This window comes from Aspergillus homomorphus (genome assembly GCF_003184865.1).
Source record: "Aspergillus homomorphus CBS 101889 unplaced genomic scaffold BO97scaffold_53, whole genome shotgun sequence".
Lineage (NCBI taxonomy): Eukaryota > Fungi > Ascomycota > Eurotiomycetes > Eurotiales > Aspergillaceae > Aspergillus > Aspergillus homomorphus.
The window spans coordinates 19,467-38,926 of record NW_020291939.1 but is presented as its reverse complement, the minus strand read 5'-3'; the positions used below and the strand labels follow the sequence as shown (position 1 = coordinate 38,926).

Here is a 19,460-nt window from a genome sequence, read left to right as displayed (position 1 = left end):
TATGGTCTGGAAATGACGAATGTAAGAAGCACGTTTGTAAGCTTGTCGGCTGGACTCGCACTCGGTAAGTAGAGAATATCTTTCTTGTAGGAAGCGACGAGTGCATTACAGAAGGGTGAGAGCGAGACTACGCGGGGTTGCGCGACGAATATTGAAAGACGTGGACGCGTCTTTCGCAACGAAACAAAGAAACGCACGCTATGGGGTGGGGGGGGGGGGACGTCTTCCCCGCATACGCAACGGAGTCCCGTGGTCTCGATTCTTTTGTATGTCGAATCCACCCGGGTTCTACTGCGATATAGTCTGTGGGATACTGTTTCGAGGGATTGTGTTTTCTATTGTATAGATCATATATAAAGAATGGAGGTTGTGGTAATTGACGGGGAGGAGCACTCAAGGAACGATTCGCTAAGCTGCTATTGAGGGCCTCTGTTCCAGACTCTTCTATTGCTCAACACCTTACAGAGTAGAAATTTATCCATACAAGGACCAGATACCCCACATTGCTTTGAAAATAAATCTGGGGATTGTGATCCATTTAGTTTGAAATCCCAGGGTGTCGAATTGAATCGGAAACAGAACCCCCTCAATGAAGTTGTGCAGCAATACACCACGCAAAATATATGTCTGATCTACTCCCGGAAATGGACAACACTCCACACCTAACCTAAGTAATCTATAAACCCTTTTATCTTAAAATAAAATGAAGTTACGGCCTATATTACTTTCAGCGAACATACAATGACTCAACGTAGCATAAATTCGTTTTGAAAAAAAAGTTACACCACCACCAGCTTTCTTCCTATATAGCCAAAGCAACCCGAGGTAGGCCACGAGAACAAGGAGCACCTATATACATACCTCTTCATATCCCCTTCAACAACCCCTTGCACACGGGGATAGAGATCTAGGAAAGAACTGCTACGCCGCTTCCAGATGGTTCTCTCTGTCTTGACCTTGTCGGTTGAATTATCTATTACTGTTTCGGAGTGGCGAAAAGAAGTGGAAGGATTTGAGAAATTGGGAGTCCCCGAGAAGGTAGATTGGATGTATCACTATTACCTCTAGATGTTGGGGATGCAATCTGTATTCTGCTTTAGACTGTAGAGTAGGATGAGAGAAGGAAAGACAACAGTTTGAGAGGTTGTTTGGATCATTCTCTCTCTCGCACTCTCTCTCTGTCTCCATATATAACACTGTGAGAGAGCGAGTGTGTGTTTCCATTCAATCCACTCCAGCCATCACAAATTCCGGAGATATTAATGTCTGTTTCAACAGAGACAGCATAAAAAAGAAAAAGAAAAAAAGAAAGAGAAGAAAAGAAAAGGACAGCAGTCATGACAACGAGAAGCTTTCAATCATTCGTACTGATCCTGTGCGAGGCTCTGTTTGCTGCGTGATGGTATGGAGTTGTGGGTTAAGTACCATGTCTACTGCGTCTTGCTTGGTACCTCTGCTGAATTGTTCTGTTGCTTGGGTAGACGACGGCTAGACCTGTGATGTCATTCCGGGATAAATCTAATGCTCTTTGCGTGTTGCATGATTGGCTTTATATTCTCTAGTGTTTGGCGTCGTAGAGGTTGAGGATAGATCGCTAGGCGGTCTTATGCGTTTGCGAGTTATCGTAAGGTCCGGTGGCCGAATGTCATCAGGCTACTGAGGATTGATCGGGGACGTCGAGAAAACATAGCGTTGTGGGCCATAGTCGGCAAGCGTAGAAGGGTTAGTGGGGGAATGGTGCTGGATTAAAGTCACCAAGACAGACCAGACTACGTCTTCGTCTACAAACTAGAAAGTCCATGGTATCCATTCATCCTCACATTAGTTACAGGGACATACCCTACCCTGTCCTGTCCGGTGTCATAGACCAGGTGCTACCACTGACAAGATCAATAGCAAAGCCTTGTAGAAGAATTGCAAAAATTCCTCAGCAACACGACGGCAGAAGTGCTTGGTCTCAGGAGATAAGAAAGAAAAAGCGGGAATCCAAGATCGCCGGCAAAGAGAGATGACCTAACTTAAGATCCAACCCATATCGAACGCCCTTTTCAAAATACAACAAAGAACCTGGAGGGACATGTCGGAAATGTCAACCCGAGGGAGCATGGGGCTTGGGTGATCAAGCGCGTTCGTCTCCGAGAGTGCATCCCAGCGGTCGCTCTAGCTGAAGGACAGATTGATCTCGAAAGTGAGACGATTGTCCGAGTGCTGAGGCGCAGTCAGAGAGGTGCTGCGTCACCCGACAGCAACGTGTCTCGTATGGAAGAGCACCGTAGGCAAGGATTGATGCAGGCGTTAAATTCTGTCCGATAACATGTTCTGAGATTGAGATCACAAGGTCGCTAAATAGCCCGGCAAGAAAGGGGAATATTGATAAGAAAGAATAGGTGCTTTCATAGAAGAAGCAATATCACAAGCGAGAGGAGTGTCGGGTGCGGAAGATAAAGAAGAACGTGACTCGGATGGTGCCAGTACGCGACGACGACGACGACATGGCAGTATGAATCATACTCTTAACGACGGTCGGGGTTGGTCACCTGAAACCCAGATTAGCCTCAAATCATCGATCAATTACCATGAAAGGGGCCGTGCTTACCTGCAGAATGCGACGCGAAAAGTCTTGGTCGTCGTCAATACTGCCATTGCTTTGCCGTTTCTGAGCCATGAAGTCGCCATCGAATCGAGAGTCGCTACCCTGTGCCATAGGTTGTCCATAACCGTCCACGCCAACGCTACGACGATATTGCGCGTCTACCGACTTACGATTCTTGAACCGCCACAGGAAGAAACCAGCACCAATGAGTGCACAAAGTCCGACGACTCCGATCACCACACCGGCCGCAATCGCCGCAGTGTTCGCACTCGAGCTCTTCGCCTTGGCTGATTCGGTAGCGCTGGGGGCGGCGTGGGTGGCAGCAGCTTCTGTTACATAGACCGTCTGTCCGCCACTGGTAACGGCATGGACTGTGGGTGTTTGTGTTGTCGAGGTCGACGTTCCCTCGGTGCCTTTGCTGGATGAGGTGCTCGAGGAAGAATAGTTCTCGACGTCATCCTCGATACCTGTGAGATAAACCGAGTATGTGCTTGCACCACCACCTAGACAAACGATCAGCAACGAAACACAACAACACCGTTCGGTGGGGAACACATACACATGACCGTGGGCCAGCCAGCGCACGACAGATTACATTTATCATCTGACACTTTGTCCGACGAAGCCGGTAGTTTATTGCCGCAGAAACAGTCTTGTTTGTTGTGAAGCGCAAACACAGCGTAGTTTTCCTTCAAGCACTGCTTCTGGCAGTATCCGTTACTTTGATATGTATAGCTTCCTTGGTCGACTAGGGGTTCTGAGCTGGAGTAACATCCGTTGTAAACTTCGTCATAGGCAGCTGTCGTAGGCAAATGGGCGGCCAGGAAGAGGACCGAGGCCACAAGAGCCGACCGCATGGTCAGGGGGTTCGTGAAGGGCGACATGATGGATGAAAAATAACGATTGCGCGATCAATGTCAGTGACTGGACACCTGCTCCAGACACAGCAGTCACAGTTGATTGTTGATCAAGCGAAAGGGAAGGGACGACCTGCGTAACCCTTTTTTTGCAGCGCTGAGGTGAAGGTTTCGAAGGTCGGGGTGAGAGTCTCGGCTTCCCGTCTTCCGCAAGATCGTGGGTGCTTGTCGCTGAGATTTGCCGGGGAAGGGTACAGTGCAAAGTGTTCTCGGGTTGTCGAAGAGTTGAACCCCGATAGGGAGAGATGGGTGCAGAGAAGGGCTAGAGTGATGCTAGCGATAGAAAGAGTGTGTGATGTCTGCCTTGGCGGGGAAGGAAAGGGCCTCAAGAAGCGGATTGTTTCAGCACCCCTTTCTGTCGGACAGAGTTTAATGGGCGGCTGGACGGGTAATTTAGGCAGGGGAATCGGTCAGGGTTGAAAGTGCCCCGAATCAATAAATGAATGGATTGGTCCTTGATGGTATTGAAGGGTGGGCAGTTGGTGGAGGGGGGCGGAGAATTGGGGAGAAGATTGGCGGAATAGCAATTAGACGAGGGCGTCGTGGTCTGAGTCGCTTCAGAGAAGAGACGCGTGACTGAGATGCCTCAGGAGGGGGAAAAGAACGGAGTGAATGAAGAATAGCGAGAGACAAGTGAAGAGAATAGGAATAGTAATGATCCGGCCCAAAAGAGCAAACGAAGGTCTAGGGTCAAAAAGCAAGCAGCAGAAGGGGGGGAATGAAGGAAAGTGACGAGGCAGTTCGAAGACGACTCCTCTTTGGAAGTAGTGGGTTGTAAGTGGTAAGTGAGTGTGATTGACTTGACTAGTCTAATTAATTTAGTTAGGTGGGAATAGAATTGAGATTGCTGCTGCTGCTGCTGCTTGCTGTTGCTGGGCGGCAAAGATGAATTGGGGGTTGGGAAGGGAAGAAAGGCCCTTAAGCGACGCACTGACAGACTAGTCTCTACGGAGTAGAGAGACTAACTACCAAACTAGGGGGGTGAGGGGGAGGAACAAACAACAACAAAACATGCCAGTTACAGAGTTGACCATGGATGGTTCCGGGAACGGGAGGGAAAGTGACCCTGGATCGATGATGTGCTGTAATTTATTGGGTACCGAGACGGTACCAGGTACGGAGTACTCTGGAGTACCTACTTTGAGACTACTTTGAATCATCCCGCGTCAGTGACGAATGACTGCTTCGAGGGTCCAGGAATCGTCTCCACTTTTTGCCTCATTGGGCCAGACACGGGCGGAGACTGGCATGTGCTAATCCCCTCACGGTTTGGTCATGAGCTGCTCTGAAACGGATGAACATCGCCGAGTCCATGGTACAACTGATAACCTACCGGCTTCACGCTGGTCGGTGATTTTCTTCCATCCTCCACAATGCAGTCCAGCATGACATAATAAGAGAGAGAGGGAGACGTGGATGTAAGTACTCTACACTGTGCACTACCTTGTATAGAATCTACCTACAGATGAGTATAATTATCTAAGTAACAATCCCTCCAGCAGACAAGAAACCATCACCGCCACTGACCCGATCCTGACTCCGCCCATGTCTTACTCCGATAATCGTCCGACCTCGACCACTTGTGCCTTCGGGGATATTTATAGTAGTACGTACTGTACCTGAGTAGGCTGCGAGAAAGAAAATTGGGCACAGTTATCCGTCAATCCGTCATACCCTGGCCGGTGACAGTGACCAGCTGCCCGCAGCGACCGGCGGAACGATAGGTAGATACTATCACCGTCTTCCTTGCTTGTCTGCAAGATACGAATTATTGTGGCGAACTGTTCCCTACGTGGTGGCTGTTTTCACCAGGAAAACCTTTCGACCTTCTTCCGCTCGCCTCGAACTGCCGGGGCAAACCAAAGCGAAAATCAACCACGCTTCGCCTCCAAAAAATTCTCCCACCACATTCATTCCCTTATTTACTAACTCACTGACAGTTACATGTACGTTCTTCTCAGCCACGCCCGACATTCCATCCACCCAAAATGCTCCCGAGGAATGAAACGTCGGATCGTGCGCGACAGGATGGACGGCCCAATCCCAAGGAGCCAACTACAAGAGAGGGCGGCGAGGCCACCCCCGGCAAGGGGAGAGAGCAAAACCGCTCGGGGAGTCAGGGACTCATGAACCAATTCTCCCACTAGGCCACTTTGATCCTAGATGTCTGTCAGCCACCAATGGAATGACTGTCTGGGATAGAATAGTCCCTGACTCCTAGCCCTCTTCCGGATAAGCGCAGGAAGGAGGGTGGAGAGAGATTTCTCTAGCTTGCACACCCTAGACTAGATGTTCGCCGCTCCCGAACTTTTCCCATCATCAACCCCCAAGACTGTCAAGTGTCAATACCCGCAAAACATACTTCTCGTTGAAGAAGCATCGTCGTTGTCACTATTATCGCAAGTGCCAAAGGCTAGTAAGAATAAGAATGGGAAAAGAGAGGGACGGAGGGTCTGGGCCCTTCCGGGGTTGGCGGGATCAACTATCCCCACACATGCCATGCCTTTCCTTCATTCAAGTGTTCGAGCTGCGTGCCCACCCCGGCACGTTGAACCTCCCTCTTCCACCCGGATCATCCGGCGTACCGACTTTGTAAGACTGCATGCATGTAAAGAATTCCTTCGTGTCGTGTCGGGCTAGTCGACGCGCACGTCTGCTGTGTCTTTGGTCGGACAGTCTCTCAATGGCATGCCGCGTGTCGGGACCGCATCGAGGGAGTAGGCATGTGGACTATACCTACGGAAACAAACACACATGAAGCGTGCACTTGACCTGCTTGATTGCCCTGCAAAAGGACCACTGATCTCCAGCCAGAATCCTGAAGCTGCGGGGGGGTATGCCGGCATGAACACCCGAGGCAGTGGATCACGACCAGTTTTTATTTTTGGCATCACCAACCACGGGCAAACGCAGAAGAGAAGATTAAGTTTGCAGGGCAACTCCGGGCGGAGGTAAAGCCAGATGATGACGAACGATATGTCCACACATAAGGTAGTTGACAGAACAAACTAGGTTATTCGCTAGTCAGTAATCGTTCCTTGCTGAGAAATCAACCTTGCTCGTCTGGGTTGAAGACTGTGGCATACACTCTATACGAGTAGCTGTGCACATGACCCAGACGGTTAGAACAGATGATGAGGCCGGATGACTGATTGACTGATCGGCCCTTGACGCCAGAGACTGCATTCTGCAACGGACTCGAGAAGAGAAGAGAAGTTCTGGAATCGCTGGAGGAAGGGAAGCTTTTTGTGTCTCAGCGGCGTGGGCCAGTCATATTGCCTCCAGGAAGAGCCTGTAGGTATACTTTATTCTCGGGCAGTGAGCGTACGTGAGCACTGAGCATACAGTATACTCACCTTAGATCGTGAGGACAAAAATTTCTCTCTCATCTTTCGTAGAAAGCCCCGTGCGCTCACCCGATCGCGAGGGATAACCAGCAGCCAGACTACCTACCATGGACTCACAAGTCCAGAGCAATCGCAAAATCCCGCAGCTGTCATCACAACAGCCTGGAAAAAGGATAGCACAAGGCCGTGGACCGGTCTAGACTAGGGGCAATGAGGATGGATTTCCTTGCCCTTATGCTAATCAGCCGATGTCCACAAATGGAGTTGCCGCTAAATTAGAATCACTGGCAGGCTCAGCTGTCGGCGCTGGTAGCGCCGAGGGTCGAACCCAGGGGTGCTCGTTGTGTTGTTCACGTGTCGTCGTGTCGGTTCGGTCAGTTGTTCTTTTTATGGAAAGAATATATTATATGAATTTGTCTCGATGATTTGTTGATTTTGTGCCCCTCGAAGGAGATGGGCTAAGGGGGTTGTGCAATTACATGCTTTCCCAATTTCATGGGGTCGATGACTTAAACTATGGTTGATCGTGGCTCTTGTTCCGCGGGAATATATCTCCGTCCGTTCACAGTGCGCTATACGTCTCGAATGGTCAGTATTCGAGCCCGACGTGTAGTTTGCGAGACAACGAGCGATGGCCCTCAACGTAATAGAAGTACCAGGAGCGTAGTGTAGGAAACTTATCGACCCAAGAGGAATGGAATGTTACAGGGTTGAGGATGGTTTTGAGTCAGTAGCAAGGATGAGATACCTCATCGTAACCAGGCACAGCCCTACCAGTAGCGTATAGTCTGTCCTGATTCCCACCAAGGAGCAAGATAAGTTTCAGGTTACGGTTACAGGTTACACCAAGCCTTAAATTTGACAAGGAATGCAGAATGCAGAATGTGATTTCCTTCAACAACGGCGCTATCTCCAAAAATACGTTGATGTCCACTTTGACGTAGGTTTTCCCTCGGTATATATGCTCAATCAATAAGACATCTTCATCAGAAATGGAAACCTCGGCTCAGACAGGTAGGACATGCGTCTGTTGAGCTTTTTGTTTTCTGTACGTGAACCTCGATTAAGGCTTGGGGATGTGCAGCGTTTTGCTGACCATCAAACAGCCGTGCAGCACAAACAGGAGCACGAGCGGGTGGAATTCGAATGCGGTTCCCTCGGCTGCGAGGCCCAATGGAAGGTTATCCTGGACCCAGTCTTGAGAGACACAGTAGGCCATGAACGCTGCGATCGACAGGGTCGTCGGAATGGGAGTGCCCTCGAAGTACTTAGACTTGCCGGTTTTGTCTTTGGGGAGAACGGCAACTGTCACGTTGAACCGCGCCAGACGAGTCAAGCCGCAGAGGACGAAGAACGTAAGGAAGAGGTGGTCAATCGGGGTGCGGATGCCGATGGCGAACGCAGCAGCAGCGGGAGCCATGCCAAAGGAGATCTATAGAGCACGAGAATAATAAATTAGCATCCAGTACCAGGGTTTAGGGGGCAATGACAAGTGTACCAAATCTGCCAAGGAGTCGAGCTCCTGTCCCATCAAAGACGACTTCTTTCTCCACCGAGCAATCTTGCCATCCATGAAGTCGAAGAAAAGTCCAAAAGGCATAAATGTGAGAGCAGCCCAGAGAGCGGAGTAATCGCTGGGATCACCGAGACAGTAGCGCATTGATGAGAAAACGGACATTACTGTTTACAGTCAGTCAATATCGGGCCGCAGAATCTTGTTGGGTTGCCATGGAGCTTGCCTCCGCAGAATCCTATAAACACGATCGTGTTAGCAAACCTCCCTATACAAAATCAGGGTCTTAGATGAATCGGCATTATTACCATTGAGTTCAGTCACAAGATCGGCGAGATGTAAAGCTCTGGTATTTGAAGGCAAGTGAGTAGAACGCCTCAAAGACCAGTTCGGACACCGTTGGCTGCTAACCTGACCATGCTGAAATGACCCGTCTCCGCTGAGAGGAGCATCTTTTGCTTTTCCTGTCCTGTATCTCGTCAGCAGATTATATCGAAACAATGCGGACAACAGGATCTGAGCATACCTCCATCACCCGCAGGTGGGACACTGCTGTTCTGAGACGTATTTGATGGCATGGTGGATGTCCTACGAGACATGCTCAAATTGCGATAGTTCTAAGACAAGGAAACTGAAGTGAGGTGGACAGATCAGTTGCGGGTAGCCTGATTATATGCGGAGGTTGGCCGGGGGGAAAGGAAGCGTAATGATGCAATGGGAGACCGGTTACCGATTGAAGGAGTGTTGACAGGCGCACAGATTATTCTTTGACCGCTTAGGCGTGGCCAGACGTCATTGCAAGGCGGTGGTTTCCTGCGCCACAGCCACAGCCACCGACATATGTTGCAGAATTATTGCAACCATGGTACGGCGCAGATGAGTGTTGGCTCACGCGAATTATGCAGGTCATAAGTTTTGGGGAGCTAAACAAATCAAGCTAACTGGGGTTATAGCTCAGTGGTAGAGCGCTCGCTTTGCATGCGAGAGGTCTGGGGTTCGATCCCCCATGACTCCATTTTTGCATTTTTGCACATCCCATCACAAAATTGTTTTGGATCTGCCTTAAAGGGCCAGGCATCTTGTCTCTATACATCGGACCGCACGGTCACACAGCTATCTTGCAAAACCTAGATGCTGTGAGGAAGCTATGCCACAAAAGCAAAGATTACATAATGTGAAACAGAAACATGAAGGGGTTGGGAGGTGCTTTTGTACTTCCGTCATTATGATTAAGATCGCGACACTAGGGGAGATGAACCAAGATCTTATACCGAGAACAAGAAGTAAACAGAAAAAAAAAGGCCTTTCAGGCGCAAGGAAGAAGAACTTCGATGCAAAAAAGATGGAGTTATGGGGGATCGAACCCCAGACCTCTCGCATGCAAAGCGAGCGCTCTACCACTGAGCTATAACCCCAGCTTAGTAATTATTCTCTCATTGACGCAATGAAGTTCGGCTGTTCGATGAGACATGACTCTTATCAAAGGATTGGCATTTTTCAGCTCACTACTCCGTAATCTGGCAAGGTGAAGAGAAGGTCCAGCCAAGCTGAGGACCTGACATCCAAGTGAGTACCGGGCTGATTGATGACTCTTCGGCATAAATTCTAATATTCTAAGTGATCTCGAAGGGGAGAATCATCCAGAAAGTATTATGAGCCACGAAAAGATGAACTTCAAATTGAAGAGAAACGGTGTACCATCAATCCAGGATCGTACTTGACTAGATAGATATGTGTGTAGCACAAGCAAAAATTTTGGAGTCATGGGGGATCGAACCCCAGACCTCTCGCATGCAAAGCGAGCGCTCTACCACTGAGCTATAACCCCAGCTTAGTCATAATTCTGCTGTTAGCTTACGTATATAACCCTCGCTACTTGCAAACTCAAACGACAGCATAAGCAACATGCTTCTATGTCATAGACCAAATCGAAGCCACCAAATAGAACGCAAAGTAGAATTAACAGGTATAGTCGTTGCAATACATGGGTCTAATGGCTGCATTGTGCTCACAGCCTCTGCACATTCAGAAGCAGCAATTTTTCGAGGATGCACAAGAATATCGAGACAAATAAATTCCTGCAAGAAGCTCCCGTTTTCCCAGAACGCCGTAATAAGACAGTACTTTAGGCTAGACAGACACTGTCTATCGTCGGAATCCACCGCTGCCACCGCCGCGGGAGAAGCCACCTCCACCACCCCTGGAGAAACCACCGCCGCCGCCTCTGGAGAAGCCACCGCGGCCACCACCCCCGCCACGGGAGAAACCACCACCACCACCACCTCTGGAGAAACCACCGCGACCACCGCCGCGAGGACCACCACGGCCTCTGGGAGCGAACCCACCACGGCCACCACGTCCGGCACCACCACGACCAGCACCGCCGGCTCTCTTGGGCTTGGCAGCTCCTATAAACAGATTAGTATCAACCGTCGATTCATGGGCGTGAATGTTCAGAATCATACCCGGTGGGGGCTTGGGCTTGGGAAGAAACCTAGGATCATGATGTCAGCATCACCCATGTGGCAAGAGCTAGAGGGCTAGCAACATACTTCTCCAAGGGAAGGAGCTTGTCTCCACCAATGTAGACCTTGTCACCAGCCTTGAAGGAAGTCGCGACAATACCTTCCTGGGGCTTGACGGTGAAGTAGACCTGGTTGATGGGACCGAGAACCTCATCGACCTTACCAATGGGGGTCTGAAAGCAGTCAGATTAGTTATGGCGTCGTGTCTGAAGCGATTGTCGGAGTGGATCGTACCTTGTTCTCAAGGTAGATAGGAGCGTTGAAGTAAGGAATCTTGGGGTTGATCGATTCGCAGACCATCTCGCCTTCGCAAGCGTGCATGACAGTTCCCATCTCTATAGCAATTCCATCAGTCATTAGACTTCGGGTGGTTGGTGCGAGTATAATTACCCAAAACCTGCGCCGGGGGTCCGACAGGCTGCTGGAAACCTCCGCGACCTATCCAGAGAAATTTTCGTCAGACCATCCTCAACGCGACAATCACTTCCACCATGCTGTTCTGGCTGCAAACTCACCACCACGACCACCAAAGCTACCGCCACGGTTGGCGCCCGTACCACGGCCCCGGAAAGACATGTTGTATTGCTGTTGTTCTGAACGACCTGAATCCGGAGTCCGGAGAAGTTTTCGAATGGTGGGAAGCCTCGAAACGGTAAAGTGTCGCTAGCCGGAAGGGCAGTTTTCACTCACGTGATACACCGCCTTCGTCCCTCATTCTCGATTTGTGTCTATACGGAAGAGTCATCCCGCTGTCCGCTGGTCCACCCCTCTTTCTTCGGTCTCACCTCTTCTCAATTTGATCTCCTGACGTTGCGGGCTACCATGGCTTCCGAAGGCTCTAAAGACCTGCCTGTTAGGCCTGCTGCCGACGCCAAAGCGGCTGGTGAGTCGATCGTTGCTCCCGCCAAATGTTATCAGAACCCCTCTTAATCAGTTCATGAGTCAGGTGACGACGGTCTCCCCGATTTTATCGTCGAACGTAACAACCTCTTCGAGGAGTTGTGGCAGCAGTACCTCGAAGAACTCAAGAACAAGCCTCACAATGACATCAATGTCACCATTGAACTTGGTGACGGAAACACCACCAATGTCACCGCAAAGGCCTTCGAGACCACTCCCGCACAGCTTCTGAAGAACGTCCCTAAGGAATTGAGCGCTAGCGTTGTCATCGCAAAGGTGGACAAGGAACTCTGGGATCTTGGTCGCCCGCTTGAGGGTGATTGTACCGTCTCTTACGTGCCGTTCGAGCACCCCGAGGGAAGAGAGGTTTTCTGGCACTCCAGCGCGCACACTCTGGGTGAAGCCTGCGAGTGCGAGTTCGGATGTCTTCTTTCCCACGGCCCCCCCACTCCCCAGGGTTTCTTCTATGATATGGCTATGCCCGATGGGTACGTTCATCCAGTCTTTGCACCCCGAATATTCACGCTGACGGTGGAATAGCCGTGTCGTCAAAGAGAGCGATTGGTCGTCCCTGGACAGCAAGGCGTCTCGTATCTTCAAGGAAAAGCAGAGCTTCGACCGCCTGGAAGTTACCAAGGAGAATCTTAGGAAGATGTTCGCATACAGCAAGTACAAGCTGCACTACATCGACAAGCTGGTGACCGGCGAGAAGAGCACAGTCTATCGCTGTGGTACCCTTGTCGATCTGTGCAGGGGTCCTCACATCCAGAGCACTGGCAAGATTAAGACCTTCAAGATCATGCAGGTATGTTACGTTCATACATCCACCGCAGGGGACCCTCTTTCTTAACCTGTCATAGAACTCTTCGGCCTATTTCCTCGGTGACCAGACCAACGACTCGCTGCAGCGTATCCGTGGTGTCGCCTTCCCCGACAAGAAGCAGATGCAAGAACACCTCAAGTTCCTCGAGGAGGCAGAGAAGCGCAATCACCTCAAGATTGGCAAGGAGCAGGAGCTTTTCTTCTTCGACGAAGTCTCCCCCGGATGCGCATTCCTTTTGCCCAACGGCACCAGGATTTTCAACGCCCTCCAGTCCCTTTTGCGCTCGGAGTATCGTAAGCGCGGATACCAGGAGGTTCAGACCCCCAACATGTACGATGTTGGTATCTGGAAGACGTCCGGCCACTGGGCGCACTACAAGGACGACATGTTCAAGCTGGACGTTGAGAAGAGAGAGTGGGCTCTGAAGCCCATGAACTGCCCTGGTCACTTCATGCTCTTCGGTCACCGTGACCGCAGTTACCGCGAGCTTCCTCTGAGAATCGCGGATTTCGGTGTCCTGCACCGTAACGAGGCTTCGGGTGCTCTCAGTGGACTTACCCGTGTTCGCAAGTTCCAACAAGATGATAGCCACATTTTCTGTACTCAAGAACAGGTATGGACCGGACACTCTTTCGCTGGTGTTCTGCATTGAAACTAACTCATGGTAGATCATGTCTGAAATCGAGGGTCTCTTCGACTTCTTGCAGTCCATCTACGGCCTCTTCGGCTTCACCTTCAAGCTCAAGCTCTCCACCCGTCCCGAGAAGTACTTGGGTGAACTTTCCACCTGGAACTATGCCGAGGAGCAGTTGAAGGCTGCTATGACCAAGTTCAAGGGAAGCGACTGGTACATTGATGAGGGTGATGGTGCCTTCTACGGTCCCAAGATTGATATTACTATCGCCGATGCCCTCAAGCGAGAGTTCCAGTGTGCCACCATTCAGCTCGACTACCAGGCACCTATCAACTTCAAGCTTGAGTACATGACCAACGAGAAGACGCAGACGGCCCAGATGACCCAGGAGGAACCCAAGGAGGGCGAGGCCAAGTCCACGGAGCCTGGCCCTGGTCGCGCCCGCCCTGTTGTCATCCACCGTGCCATCATTGGTAGCTTTGAGCGTTTCCTCGGTATCTTGATCGAGCACTTCGGTGGCAAGTGGCCTTTCTGGATCAGTCCCCGCCAGATCTTGATCGTTCCGGTCATGCCTGCTGTCAACGACTACGTTGAGGAGCTGCAGCAAATCCTGCGCGCAGACAAGCTGAATGTCGATATCGATATCAGCGGTAACACCATGCAGAAGAAGATCCGCACCGGACAACTACAGCAGTACAACTTCATTTTCGGTATGATTGCTTCCCCATCTTGTGTTTCTCTCCATCGCATGCTAATCTGTACATCTAGTGGTTGGTGCCCAAGAAAAGGAGAACCGCTCGGTCAACATCCGTAACCGTGATGATCCGGCCACCCAGAACAAGGGCATCATGGTTCCTCTCGACGAGGCCCGTGAGAAGCTCCGCAAACTTCGGAAGGAGCGCAGACTGGTCAATTCCTTGTAAGGAGAGAATTGATACAGTTCTGTGTTCTGGGAAAGTCAGTTGCGTTTAAGATACTCAAGATCTACATGTCGATATACCATAGCTTTTAGATCCTAGCTCGCATAAAGGCCATAAGGGCGTTGATGATTTGTCATTGCAAAGAAGAGAGAAGAACAGACAACCAGATTAAGAGCAAAAAGGTGTGATACAAGAAGTAAAAGGGGGTTTGGGGTTTGTTGTTAATCAGGAGTATGATGTATTTCATAAAGCGACCATGGCTTTCAAATGCTAAGATTGGATTGAGATAACTATGGATATGTTGTGTCAGTGGCGCGGGGTCTTTCAGGCTAGTCTCCTTAGTAAATGCTTGTGAGGCTACTCAACTAGAACATAGTTCAAGTAATGTAGCGTAGCATGCCAGCACCTCGATTGTCCCGCGAGAGACATCATTCATTCTCTTTTCAAGTAAAGAGATAATAGTTGTCGGTGGCACCGCTTGATCGATCATATTCCTCTGGAAAGATCCACCCGAGCCCCCCACCGAATGCCAACGTAAGCTTCAGAGACATTCTCCCCCCTTGGGGCAATTGTTCCGATTTTCTGCAACGACTCCAGACTATCCTCCAGTTCACTCAGGGGGCAACAAGCATCAGCCGTCCTCCTCCCGTCCCAGGTGTTTTACTCCACACCCAGGCAACAGAAGCAGAGTGATCACCGTCATGTCTCATCCATGATGATGTCTCGAATCAATCGCCATCCCTCGCTTCTTATCGCGGCCGCGTTGCTCGCCGCATGCCTGTTCTTCTTCGTCTCCTCGTCCAGTCGCAGCAAGACCGGACCCCTGTCTCACACTGAATCAGTCCAACCATTATCTCCCAGTGATGACACGAATTCGTGCTACGTCGATCTCGATCTCCTGCGGCAATATTCCACCACTTCAATTGAATATGGGCGATTAGAGATAGCCGTGGATCAGTCAGACAATTTCACAGGCTACACAGATACCCTCAATGCCGGACTCCCCAAATTCCGCAGGATACCCCTGGACGGTGATGCGCAGCGAGAAGATCTCCCACTGGAGCGATGCACGCCCGCCGTGACAATCAAGGGCCCCCTGCCGCGGCCCCGGCCCGATGCCTCGCACCTGGTCTTCGGCGTCGCGACCTCGATGGAGCGTCTACTCGACTCCCTGGATGCCTTCGCGCATTGGGCGGGCGGTACAAATGCGCGGATCCTGGCTGTGGTGGACAGCGGCGGCTCAGCCAAGAAGGAGGCCCTGGCCCGGGCGGAGGCACTAGGTATCCGACTGATCATCCGGGAAAAGGAGGTTGAAGAACGCTTGGATCGGTGGTTCTACCTGGTGCGGTACCTGTACGAACTCCGGGACGACAAGACTCAGTGGACGGTCCTGATTGATGACGATACCTTCTTCCCTTCGATGGCGAAGCTCGTAGATCGACTAGCCACCTACGATCCGGCGCAGCCACACTACATCGGGAGCATGACGGAGGATCTATACCAGCTGTACAGTGGAGGTCTGATGGCGTACGGCGGCGCGGGGATCTTCCTGTCGCTGCCTTTGGTTAAACAGCTGCAGCCTTTCTTTGACGAGTGCTACGTCTTCAAGAGCGGAGGGGACCGCATGCTCGCGCAGTGTATCTATGCGCACACTAACACAAAGCTCACTTGGGAAAGGGGCCTCTTCCAGGTTGATCTCCGCGGGGATGCGTCTGGGTTCTACGAGGCGGGTCGCGAACAACCGCTTTCGGTGCACCACTGGAAATCCTGGTTCCAGGCGGATATGGTCGCTCTCAGCAAGGTGGCGGGTGTTGCTGGCGAGGAAGCATTGCTCCATAGGTGGCTGCTACCAGGTGACTGGTATCTGGTCAATGGCTTCTCGGTGATTCAGTATGCTACCATCTCGGATGATCCGTTGCCCATGGAGCAGACATGGGATGAGAGCAAGTACACAGGACCGGATCCGTTCACGTTTAGTCTAGGACCACTTCGGCGAAAGGACGAGAATAAGATTTCGTATCGCCTCAAGACTGCAGTATCAGAGCGCCAGCGGGTGCGACAGATTTACGTGCGAGAGGTAGAGCCCGAGAGGCTAGAGGTTTTGGAAGTGGTTTGGTCTGTGGCTTCTGACAATAATGCTCCATAGAGTCTTTTTTTCTTCTCCCTTTTTTTTTTTTTTTTAACTGCAAATTGACAAAATATGCATACCATGAATTCAACCTCAAGCGCGTAGAAAGTTCAGCGTGATCCTAGACTACGTACACTAGGGTCTTACACTAAGATCTTACTTACATTGCGTGAACGGTATCGCTGAGCATGCGGCGACTCGCCGATACAGTCATGCTCCGATTGTAGCTAGAAAGCCTGTGACTAGGCCCAAAAGGCTTAATTTGTGCCCCGGAATGGACCTCTTCCGGTGGAAAAGGTTTCGTTGCTACTTCGAAGAAAGCCTGCTTAACAGGGGACAACGGGCCTTCTAGCACGAGGCTCGGATCATGTCGGTTGAAAGCCACGCACTCAGCCTGTCTGCATGCATTATTGCTGCTGCTGCTGCTGCTGCTGCTGCTTTTACTCGTGCAGCACGGTGCGCGCTTCGTAGACCCAATCAGCGGGCCTGTCACATTCAGCTCGTCTCCATTCTGCCCCTCCCTTCACAGCAGGAAGACACTAAGCCGACAGTTGCCAGGCGGTTATCTGCCTGCTGCAGCGGTTGGGTCTCCGGTGGGTTTCAGGACTCGAGACTGGGTCCATCCAGCGATCGAGACTAGCGAGAAAGGAGCATATCGTGGCCTTCTCGGCCTGGCCTTGCCTGCCTTGGCGGGGCGTTCCGGAAGGTTGACAGTCGCCCAATCCTTGGTTCTGTTTGGATTTATCAATTCTGATGTGAGAAAGGACAAGACTCGTCATTGACGGATTGTTCTTGTTGATCGCATTTTCATAGAAGTTTACCTTGGGGGGAAAGTTGAAAGAGAAAAAGCAAGCTAGAAAGAAAAGAAACCCCTCAGACTATTTGATTTGAACCCCACCGGGTCGGAACAACTCGCCCTCCCCCTCTTTCCCCTTTGAGCATCCTTGTCTCTCTCTGTTCTCTCTCTCTCTCTCTCGCTCTCGCTCTCGCTCTCTCGCTCGCTCGCGCCATCTTCCTCTAACCATCTCCTCCTCCCGCTTCTCTCGAGTCACTTCTTCTTTCTTCCTCCCTCGCTATTGTTCTTGTTATCCTCTTCCCCCCCCCCTCGTTTGTGCCTGTCATCTGTGCTCCGTCTTGCTCTGCCGCTAGTACCTCACCATGTCCGATCTGCAAGGCCGCAAGATCTTCAAGGTCTTCAACCAGGACTTCATTGTCGATGAGCGCTACAATGTTACCAAGGAGCTAGGCCAGGGCGCATACGGTATTGTCTGGTATGTTGTTATGCTGTAGTGCAGTTTGTTGATATGAAGACGCAATGGGCTAATAATCGACAGTGCTGCTACCAACGTGCAGACTGGCGAAGGTGTCGCCATTAAGAAAGTCACCAATGTCTTTAGCAAGAAGATCTTGGCCAAGCGCGCTCTGAGAGAAATCAAGCTGCTTCAGCACTTCAGAGGCCACCGCAACGTAAGTTCGCATATGCTATGCATCTTAGTCGCCGTGCAGTCGCTGACCTGAGCTTGCTTGTTGCAGATCACTTGCTTGTACGATATGGATATTCCGCGCCCGGACAACTTCAACGAGACCTACCTGTATGAAGGTGAGCATTTCTACCCTAGGTTTCCACCTGGATCGTCGCTCATCCGATTGAACTCTCATAGAATTGATGGAGTGCGATTTGGCCGCCATTATCCGCTCCGGACAGCCCCTCACCGATGCCCACTTCCAATCCTTCATCTACCAGATTCTCTGCGGTCTCAAGTACATTCACTCGGCCAATGTGCTGCACCGTGATCTGAAACCCGGTAATTTGCTGGTCAATGCCGATTGCGAGCTGAAAATCTGTGATTTTGGTCTGGCCCGAGGCTTCTCGATCGACCCGGAGGAAAATGCAGGATACATGACGGAATACGTCGCCACGCGCTGGTATCGCGCCCCGGAGATCATGCTGAGCTTCCAGAGCTACACTAAAGCTAGTAAGTTTCCCCTATTTTTGGCATACCTCGCGAGGTGCTGATACGATGGCGTAGTTGATGTCTGGTCCGTCGGCTGTATCTTAGCCGAGCTGCTTGGAGGCCGTCCGTTCTTCAAGGGTCGCGACTATGTTGATCAGCTTAACCAAATTCTGCACTACCTCGGTACTCCCAATGAGGAGACCCTGAGCCGTATTGGATCCCCCCGGGCCCAGGAGTATGTGCGCAACCTCCCCTTCATGCCCAAGATTCCCTTCCAGCGCTTGTTCCCCAACGCCAACCCGGATGCCCTCGACCTGCTGGACCGCATGCTTGCTTTCGATCCCACGTCGCGTATCTCGGTTGAGGAGGCGCTGGAGCACCCGTACCTGCACATCTGGCACGATGCTTCGGACGAGCCCACGTGCCCCACCACCTTTGACTTCCACTTCGAGGTGGTCGACGACGTGGGTGAGATGCGTCACATGATCTACGACGAGGTTGTGCGCTTCCGCGCCACCGTCCGACAGCAGTCGCAGGCGCAGGCCGCCGCGGCGCAACAACAGCAGGCTGCGCAGCAGACAAACGTGCCCATCCCCGAAAACCAACAGGGCGGATGGAAGCAGGAGGAGCCCAAGCCCCAGGAAGCGCTCGCCGCGGGCGGTGGCCACCAGAACGATCTGGAATCGTCTCTGCAGCGTGGTATGGATGTGCAATAAGTGTGTGCACTTGCTGCCTGCGCTGAGCTGCCGGTATCCTTCATGACCCATCAATGACTGTGCAACACGAAGGAATGGCCAACCGAAGATGGGAAGAAGAGTGCAGAGATCTAGTACGGGGCACGGCTTGCTCCCCACGTAATATATGTCGATTCGACCCCCTCACAACCAAATCCATCGACTTCTCCCCCCTTTGTCGTTCTGGGAATCGCGGGCGTTCCTGGGACTATCATCTCCCCGATCTATGCTATGTCTATTACCTACAACATATGAAACCTTCCGGTTTCATGTCAAGCTCTATTCTCAAATGCAAATATCTTATGAAACACTGATGGCTGAATCCTTCAGGGCGGACCTTTCCTCTTGAGAGGTCTTTTCGCGTTCTTGGTGGTCTGGTCAATAAGAGTTCTAATCAGGCGACTCGGTCACCCCTAGCTAATGACACTGGCATATCTCGAGAGCGTATACCCGGGGAAAGCATTAAACAAT

General features: G+C 51.2%; 5 protein-coding genes and 3 non-coding genes across 8 annotated transcripts; 4 read left to right on the top strand and 4 right to left on the bottom strand.

The window, feature by feature from the left end:
* Nucleotides 1-2,513: 2,513 nt before the first annotated feature.
* Nucleotides 2,514-3,450, bottom strand: BO97DRAFT_354805 (WSC domain protein; the record flags this gene model as incomplete). The annotated part of the gene is made up of 3 exons (XM_025692110.1): nt 2,514-2,537; nt 2,597-3,096; nt 3,153-3,450. 3 exons carry the CDS (start codon nt 3,448-3,450, stop codon nt 2,514-2,516), a joined length of 822 nt encoding a protein of 273 aa, XP_025547246.1.
* Nucleotides 3,451-7,717: 4,267 nt separating this feature from the next.
* On the bottom strand, nt 7,718-11,519 carry BO97DRAFT_473234 (Gar1-domain-containing protein). Its single transcript, XM_025700215.1, has 12 exons — nt 11,411-11,519; nt 11,286-11,333; nt 11,130-11,230; nt 10,923-11,068; nt 10,560-10,699; nt 10,383-10,387; nt 8,897-8,987; nt 8,782-8,839; nt 8,679-8,716; nt 8,597-8,608; nt 8,356-8,537; nt 7,718-8,289 (listed from the first exon to the last, which is right to left on the bottom strand). The coding sequence occupies exons 1-12, from the start codon at nt 11,469-11,471 to the stop codon at nt 7,921-7,923; spliced, it is 1,251 nt and encodes a 416-aa protein (XP_025547245.1). The 5' UTR covers nt 11,472-11,519; the 3' UTR covers nt 7,718-7,920.
* BO97DRAFT_t248 lies at nt 9,314-9,385 on the top strand. The gene has a single exon. It is a non-coding gene; the product is annotated as a tRNA-Ala (tRNA).
* BO97DRAFT_t246 lies at nt 9,714-9,785 on the bottom strand. Its single transcript has one exon. It is a non-coding gene; the product is annotated as a tRNA-Ala (tRNA).
* On the bottom strand, nt 10,127-10,198 carry BO97DRAFT_t245. Its single transcript has one exon. It is a non-coding gene; the product is annotated as a tRNA-Ala (tRNA).
* A 140-nt stretch (nt 11,520-11,659) lies between the features above and the next one.
* Nucleotides 11,660-14,428, top strand: BO97DRAFT_377209 (threonine--tRNA ligase THS1). Its single transcript, XM_025693049.1, has 6 exons — nt 11,660-11,778; nt 11,842-12,283; nt 12,336-12,600; nt 12,656-13,231; nt 13,287-13,962; nt 14,021-14,428. The coding sequence occupies exons 1-6, from the start codon at nt 11,718-11,720 to the stop codon at nt 14,173-14,175; spliced, it is 2,175 nt and encodes a 724-aa protein (XP_025547244.1). The 5' UTR covers nt 11,660-11,717; the 3' UTR covers nt 14,176-14,428.
* A 189-nt stretch (nt 14,429-14,617) lies between these two features.
* On the top strand, nt 14,618-16,318 carry BO97DRAFT_398788 (glycosyltransferase family 31 protein; the record flags this gene model as incomplete). Its single annotated transcript, XM_025694206.1, has 1 exon — nt 14,618-16,318. The coding sequence occupies exon 1, from the start codon at nt 14,885-14,887 to the stop codon at nt 16,316-16,318; it is 1,434 nt and encodes a 477-aa protein (XP_025547243.1). The 5' UTR covers nt 14,618-14,884.
* Nucleotides 16,319-17,124: 806 nt separating this feature from the next.
* mpkA (mitogen-activated serine/threonine-protein kinase SLT2) lies at nt 17,125-19,445 on the top strand. The gene is made up of 5 exons (XM_025694205.1): nt 17,125-17,571; nt 17,635-17,767; nt 17,834-17,900; nt 17,962-18,276; nt 18,331-19,445. The coding sequence occupies exons 1-5, from the start codon at nt 17,459-17,461 to the stop codon at nt 18,969-18,971; spliced, it is 1,269 nt and encodes a 422-aa protein (XP_025547242.1). The 5' UTR covers nt 17,125-17,458; the 3' UTR covers nt 18,972-19,445.
* The last annotated feature ends 15 nt before the right edge of the window (nt 19,446-19,460 follow it).